The 8,252-nt window shown below is 41.4% G+C and overlaps 1 protein-coding gene across 2 annotated transcripts in view; it reads right to left on the reverse strand.

Annotated features, from left to right (window-relative positions):
• The window catches only part of LOC106528045 (sarcoplasmic/endoplasmic reticulum calcium ATPase 2), a 68,113-nt gene extending 61,328 nt beyond the window's left edge, over window positions 1-6,785 (reverse strand). For both annotated transcript variants that reach the window (XM_014023098.1, XM_014023097.1), the window contains exon 1: window positions 6,413-6,785. In XM_014023098.1, the coding sequence (XP_013878552.1) occupies window positions 6,413-6,530 (118 nt within the window). In that variant the 5' untranslated portion in view covers window positions 6,531-6,785. The remainder of the gene's footprint in view (window positions 1-6,412) is intronic.
• Between the last annotated feature and the right edge of the window lie 1,467 nt (window positions 6,786-8,252).

Consider the following 8,252-nt stretch of genomic DNA (forward strand, 5'->3'; position numbering starts at 1 on the left):
CTTTCTAATTACTTCTCTCTCTGTTTTTCTCTCTGTCTCTATTTTGTCTTCACTTAAAAAAAAAACAAGTCACTGATGAAGAAATAAATAAACTAATATTTAGTTTCGTTTTCTACTAAGTGACAAAAAAAGGGAAAAGAAAACATCTGACTGAAAGTTATCTCCAAGATATTTGTTATTACCACTATAATTATTTTACATGTTAAGAAACAATATCTTAATGAAATTCACAGTGATGGAATGTTGTAGTTTAAGTACACTTTTACTTATGATTCCTTTCTAATTCAAACACCTTTGAGATTTCAGTAGAAACTGTCCAATTTACAAACTTGTCCTCAAAACCTGTTGCTTATGGTGAAAAAAGAAAAAAAATTCTATTTTGCAACAGACTTCAGCCATTTTCAATTATTTAGGAGCAGATCAAGTCTTATTAAACTGAAAGTCTGCAGCTAAACAAGGTTAGCTAGCAAAACACCTGTGGAGTAACATGAGCAGTAGCAGTTTCATGTGTTATCACCATGCCTCATAACTGCTTAAAAACAAAAAAGAAGTACGTGGAATGAAAGGAGAAAATGATGCAACAGCTCGAGAGGAAATTGTGGATAGAAGAGGTAAGGTCACGTCACCAGTTTGGCAGTATTTCAAATATTTTAAGTTCAACAAGAGTCAGACTAATGTTATCTAAAACTAATCAATTATCGATATGAACCAATATGAAACGCTTGTAATGTGATAGGTTTTTCTGCCATATCGGCCAGCCCTAGTTACTGGTGCAACGATACAGAAAATTCACGATTCGGTTCGATACTTTAGTCTCACGGTTCGATATTTTTCCGATACAAAAAAAGTAATGTCTTTGCCCTTCTTAACTTGTAATTTATTTAAATTAATAAAGAACATTTGCTTAACCTCAACAGTTTTTAAATTAAATGTTGCTGAAACAGCAAGTTTCTCAGTGGATCTGCACTCAAAAATACAGCCTAGGTGGGGTAGTCGAACACAGATCCACTGATCCTTCAACACAGAGCATCTTCAGAAGACAAGTTGATAAAGTAAGTTTAAAAAAATCTGTATTGTTCCATACATAGTGTGTGTTGAACCTAAAGCACTGTATTGAACAGTTTGATACAGGTACATGTATTGTTGCACCCCTACTAGTTACCTATGTTTTTTGAGATATGACAACACACACACACACACACACACACACACACACACAGAGAGAGAACACTAGAACAGAGGAAGTGACTCAGTGGTCCTGAGGGTTTTAACTACTTTTCAATAACCCAACTCTTCCTTTACACCCCTACCAACGTTCACCACAGCTGAACTGTCTTTTAGACGAGCGGAGGCTGACGACGCCTGCGCTCTGAAACGTGCACTCACGCCAGTGTTGGAGGAGGAGCAGGAAACGGCCAAACGTCTCTCGCATTTCAAATGGCAGAGTGAGAAAGTCAGGCCGCTTTGTGCAGCGTTGCAAAACAGGAAGAGAAACAGAATCGTGTACAAGATCCCACCAGAGGAAGCTGCAGTCAATACTCGTGGCAGACAGACTCCTGCACGCAGGAACGTGTCACAAACCTGACGAACATAGAAACCAAGCTCCCAGTTGGTGCTGTCCAATTACCGWCCACTTCTGAAAACGAAGAATTTGATCTAAAACCCTTTAAAATGTGACAGTCAGAAGGCTCGTTGGGAGTAGTTTGTTCACAGATGGAGCTCACTAGTTTGTCCTCACTGTGTTAAACTGGACAGAGTTTAATGAAACAGAGTTGATGCAACTTGCAGTAACTAATCATTGGGTGATTGCTTCACTCGTTGTGAACTAATCATCTACAACTGATTAACCTTTGCAGTCCACTTGATTTAAGCAGGCCACCACAGCCAACTGCTCTTAGAAACTCCACAAATGACTTCAATCCAATCCGTTTCAGAATCATTAACCCTCAGTTCAGTTTTTGACACCGTCGAAAAATGAATGTAGTGCAGCTTTGTGGGTGCAGAGGGCACAAACTTCAAGCACCACAACAGCACAAGCCTCGTTTGTGCAGCCACAAACCGACACACTCAAACACATGCACAGAGAAACTGTGTGTGCATGTGCGCATGAACAACTATTTTGCAGTGAAGGTGATAAACGGTCTTGTAAAAAAACAAGGTGCTTGTACTCATCCAGTGAGATTAACTCAGTGTTTGGAGACGTTGTGAATGAGCCGAGCCGCTCATTTGATCAAAATGTGCCAACAAAACTGATGGTTGTTCAAAGATATTATTCATACGGTACATACATACAAAAAAAACTAAATCTCTTTTATTCCAGTATGATTTTTCTTTTTAAGCTTTGGATAGATCTATCCAATTGGTCAAATACACGAGGGGCTCCGTTTGATTGGTGAAATACTTCAAGCGTCTGTCTGCGTGACAAAACTCATAAATGCAAACTTTTGAGACAACCATTTAAACAGTTTATGCAGTTCTTTTTTTTTTTTTTGGATATGCATATTGCACAGGCTGTTATCGTGATGACAACAAATTTTCGATATATTGTGCAGCCCTAACAATCACACTCATTGCAAACATCAAATCTGAAAATTTTTTTAAAAAAATTTTAAAAAAAAAACACTTACCGGTATGCCCCTTTTCACTAGTGCCACTTAGTGTAGTTTCGGTATGGTTCGGTACAGTTCCAAGCCATTTCCATTAGGCCAGATTCATGGAACCGGCCCTTTTTTAAGTACCTACTTCATTGTGGTTCCAACCGGCCCCAGTTGACACCAAAATGCGACGTCAGAACACTGTTCATCACTGATTGGCTAAATTTTTGCAAATTCTTTAAATTTCAAGTTATTCATCAAATGTGTTTCCATCTCTCATTTTGCCCATTAAATTTTTTCAAAAACACCTAAAAACCACCTCCACCAACCACCCAAAACACACCCATTGGAACCGGACTGGAACATCAGTATAAAACCAACCGGTCCGACCCGTACCTACACCGACCGTTCCGACACAACACCATGGAAAAGGGGCATTAGATTGTTAAGAAATATCCACGCTCTCTGCTTTGGCAGTTTGTCAACACATTATAATTAGGGGTGCACCAAAAACTCGTTTTACACCAGAATCGTGATTCTCATTTACAAATATTCAGAATCGATTTAAAATGTCCCAAAATTGAATTTTAAATATTATAAAAATAATAAAGAAAGAAAGAAAATCCAAAAGGTTGTCGACCTCCATTTTGTAACCACTTGAGACGTCCTGACGTCACATGCAGCAAGTTGTGGAAGGTATGCATGTGCAGAAAGCATCAAAACAAAGAGGAAACTACAAAACTGGAGGAAAGAGAGATTCAGCTGACCCCGTCTTTATTGAATGCAAAGATTTGGGCTCATTTTGTTTTCTACTGAATGAGTCTGAGTTTGACCTGAGCTTCACTGTGTGCAAAATCTGCTAAATGAAGATGAAGCACTTTAGGAACACGACAAATGGGCTCACGAGTTTTGAATGAAAAACCGATTTTGAATTGAATCATGAGTAGGGATGGGTACCGAATTCTGTCGGTACTCCCAAGAACCTATTCACGTAACATCAAACGGTACCATGTTTCAGTACCTAAATGCATCATTGCGACCCTATTGGCGTAAAAGCGGTGAGTTTTCCATGCTTGTCCTGAAACGCAGCATCGTGCAAGAGCGTAATGACGTCAGCAGCCGCTGCTTCAGTAAACAGTTCGGTCTGAACGTAGCTAAGTGAGCCTTGCAGCTCCCAGCTCCTAAACTCTCTGAACAGACCGCCTCTGAATTATCTGCTGGATTAATAATCTTGTGAGCACGACGTTCGCTTGCTCAAAGTAAATAAAGTACCGCCACTTTCTTTATTTCATCCAGCATTAAACAGAGAGCGGCAGAGGAAAACAGAGGGGCTTCCCGACAGTCCGAACACGTCTGACCTAAAGAGCACAAGCAGCTAACTTGAAGCGCTGGACGCGTTTTGGATGCTCCAAACGTAGCTTGAATACCTTTTATTTATTTTAACTCCATCCTCTTTTGCTTATTTGATTTAAACTCATTTGCCTTCCATTGACCTCCATCACACAATTTTTTCTAGTGGGGACAATAGAAATACATGGAGCTGGATTTTAATTTGTGCAATAAGACAAAACAGTCTAGTTGTTTTCAAGAGTTTTCACCTTAAAGAAATAAGTTACACAACAGATGTTACAATTCAAAGATTTGGATGTTGTCTTGATATTTGTTAATTTTATATATTGAGAAATATGTTAAAAATAAAAGTTTATTATTTAAAAAAAACACACACACAAAATACCAAAAATTGGTACCGTTAAGTACCTGTACTGATTCCCAGGTACTGGATATTGGTACCGAATCGATTCAAATGTCAAAAGGTACCCATCCCTTAATCGTGAGATGGTAAAAGGTTCCCAACCCTAATTATAAGCCACCACAATCTAATCCCATCACCCACTCCTACAGCTAACGATACAGCACACGTTGAGCAAGGTCATCAAACTGCTCTGAACATCAGGCCTGCATCTTGCTTCATCTACAGTCTGATATGTCAGCAGAGAGGAGGAGGAGGGATGCAGCCGTCGTACTTCTCAGACATTAGTTAAACAGCCATCCTGTTTGCTGTCCTTTTTAAAATTATTTAGCTCATTTTGCAGGCATGAGACATTGGGGGAGTATTCCCTCTCTCTTGTAATCGTCTGCCAGGCGCTCACACGAGGCAGGAAGTTCACAGCTAAAAGCGAAAGAGATGTTATCTGTGGCAAGACGTTGCCTTTTTTTCCATGAAGTCATCACAAGCCCTGTGTAGAGAGAGAGAGAGAGAGAGAGAGAGAGAGAGAGAGAGAGAGAGAGAGAGAGAGAGAGCGGCTGGCCTGCAACAAAAGGGCTACTGTTCAGCCGGCACAATGTGCCACTCTGCTGCACAGCTTGGACACATGCAAATGACAGGCCAGGGGTGGAGGTGGCAAGGTGTGCTGATGTCAGGTTGGAGGCTCGACGTGAAAAATACTCAGCGGACACCGGCGTCCTGCGTGACAACAGACCCTCACTAACAATTCTGACAGCAAAGAGCGTCACTCCAAAATTATCAGCTGGAGCTCTTGTCCTCTCTGTCACCTGCCGCTGAAAGAAAAGCGAGCATGGTCCTCATCTGCTCTTTGTCCACAAGCATTAGAAAATATCGCAAGATCCACAGAACTTTTTTTTTTTTTTTTTTTTTTTTACGAAACAATCTTAAAACTTGAACTGGAGGTTCATCTACAACTGATTCATTTTTGGAGTCAACCCAACTCAATATGGCCGCCACAGTAAGGCAACTTTAGCAAACAGCACAAAATGTTTGAGTTGTTTAACCCAAACGACAACAGATCTGCCTGAGAAAGGTGGTGGGCGACACACATTCCTTCAAAGAGGCCTTGTATTTACTCTGTAACCTGAACTGTAAAGTAGAGGCCCTGTTGTCRGGCGACTGTTGAAAGTGAAAACAGGTTGTTCAAGATTTTCTGTTTCATCATCTGTACCTATTTCATCGCTTCCACTCCGGCAGCCGGAGGCAGCCTGTGCTCTCGATGCACTTCCTGATTCCTGCGTGACATGCCTTGGATGTGCCTGTTCTCACACTAAACACAGCCTCACTACTTCAGGAAGGGTGTGTGTGTGTGTGTGTGTGGGTCTGTCCAGGTCAGGTATGAGATCTTTAGGCTGCAGTCTACCTGAGGCGTCTCCAGGTGACTCAGTGAATAAATACAGTAATTAAAAAAGAAAAATAAGCTCCAGATCGATCCAGATCCCCAATCCTGCAGGTTTGAGATGTTTTTCTGCTTCAACACACCTGATTTGAATGAATGGATGAGTGAGTGAGTATCAGACTTCTGCAGAACCTGAAGACCTGCTGCAGGGTAGTGAGGRATGCTGATCTACATGAATGGTTTTCAAACGATATATATATATAAATATATAATATAATATATATATATCTCCAGAACATGTTTACAAACACAAACAGCCTTAACAACTTCACTTTATCTATCAAATGTAGCCAAATGTGACATTTTAAACACATTTAATATATAATTTGATTGTTTGAAATCACCTCAGGACCCCCTACTTGGTGTTTCACGACCTAAAATGGGGACCCTGATCTAACTTTGCACACCAATAGTCTGATATTGTGCGCTAATTGTTCCAATTACGCGCGCCTGGAGATTTTTTTTTATTTTATTTTTTATTATTTTTACGCGCACGACCTGCCTCGTCTTGAAACAGCGCGACAGTTGAGGGATTTCCTGGCAAAGGGAGTCGATACATGCTGTAACAGTGAGAAGCGCACCACCTACCATGATGTGTTTATGTTCTGAAATGTTGTAAAATAAATGACTCACCGTTCGGTCCATATTTCTCCAAACTGGCTTTGACCTGCTCCAGAGTCAGCCCCGTGTTCTCGTTCACACCGAAGTTGYCCAAAACTTCGGCGGCGGACTTGGTGTGAGCATTTTCCATGATCTGCAGCGGACTTTTCAGATGAGCAGAGCGAAATGCATGTGGTTGCTTTGGCCGGGGTGGGGGGTGAGGGTGCGCGTGTCGGGTGGGGAGGTGGTAACCGCGGTAGTTTCCACCGGTGGACGCTCGGTGTGTCTGTGTCACCTGTTTCCCCCCTGCTGAAGGGAACCGTGGTGCGGGCGCTGTTCCTCCTGGTGTAGCGCGGCTGCTGCTACTTCATCTCCATCTGAAGGTGTGCGGCTGTGCTCCGCAGGCCGCCTCTCCGCCGCTCAGCCCGCCCACCTGCACTCTCATTGGCTGGGTGTACCTGAGCGCGCAGTCCCGCTGCCTCACTCAGATGGCGGCGGGGGGGGGGAGACAGGGGAAAACAGGGTAATAATGACTTTTACTCATTTAAATAAAGCTGCCGCTTTGACTAACAACTTTAGCGCAGTTAGTAGCACTTCAGGCGCTAATTTCAGCTCCATGCAGCCTGAAGAGTGTCTCCATTAAAACTGTGARTTTAAGTCTTTATAACACCAGCAGTGCAGCGCTTGGGTGTTGTGTCAAAACATGCACCCCTGCCAAACATGATCTTTTTCAGYAGCCTACAGTTCCAAAAATAATGTCCCCCGGAAGTACAGTACTTCCTTATAAAGAAGGTGACCSGCTCAAGAGTTCAACTTCTCTTTAAAATCATGAACAAAACACATTAAACATTTTCTATATAGTTCAATATCTATAAAACTGACTGAGTTGGAACAAAGTGTGTATAGGTCAAAGGGAACATGTGCAAAAACCAAATTTTAAGCTGTTAAATGCATTTTGTTGTGTCTCTAGGAGGCAGAAAAGTTTCATTTAGTCTCTCCCGGTGCTGCAAGGATATACTGTATTTATTCTGTTTGGGTATTCTTTAATCCCTTCCCTGTTCTTTATTTACTATTACATTTTCTGAACTGTTACGCCAAATTATTTGTCACTGAACTGCCAAACAAGTTCTGGACTCATCAACTTCAATTTGGTTGTCTTGRTTCTCCTCTGTCTATAAGGCTGGATGGATAAGTCTTCTCTTAACATATTTTAATTCATTTGTAAATTAAAAGTTTCTGCACAGCTATATAGTCGCAAACCCCTCTATCAAACTACAATGGACGGGAAGCTGGAGGGAGCTGGGTAAGAGACAGCCTCAAAACGAGTTGCTCTCAGATGCTCAGGGTGAAAGAGGGGCTTGTGGAGTTACAATAAGGAAGAAATCAGACCAGAGCATTGCAGTTCTTCTTTATATAGGAGTGTTAAAATTTCAGTGTTGAACTTTTGGGTGTTGATTTAACACCTCCTAGTGTTATTTTAACACTGAGTAAAGTGACACCCAGTGTTGGTGTTAATTCACAGTGTTGATTTCCTCAGTGTTGTCTAAACACTGGACAATGTTAAATAAGCTCCGCCCACTGTTAAGTCTTATGTAACACCTAACAGTGTTGTAATTTAACACCACGCAGTGTTGAAAGAACCATTTTGAAAAGCCCCGCCCTCTTCCACCTCATGTCAGACAGACCAGTATTTTCTCAGCAAGGGATGCTGGGTAATCTTGTAGAAATGATGTTTGTTTGTTTATGACTATTAAAGAAGTTCATGAGTGTAAAAATGAGTTGTTCTGGTTAGTTTTCCTGTTCAGTTTGATCAAGTTGTTCAAAGTTTAAGTTTATGTCATTGGCCAAAAATTGACACCATGAGTGAGAGGTA

The sequence above is a fragment of the Austrofundulus limnaeus genome, unplaced genomic scaffold, assembly GCF_001266775.1.
Source record: "Austrofundulus limnaeus strain Quisiro unplaced genomic scaffold, Austrofundulus_limnaeus-1.0 Scaffold357, whole genome shotgun sequence".
Classification (NCBI taxonomy): domain Eukaryota; kingdom Metazoa; phylum Chordata; class Actinopteri; order Cyprinodontiformes; family Rivulidae; genus Austrofundulus; species Austrofundulus limnaeus.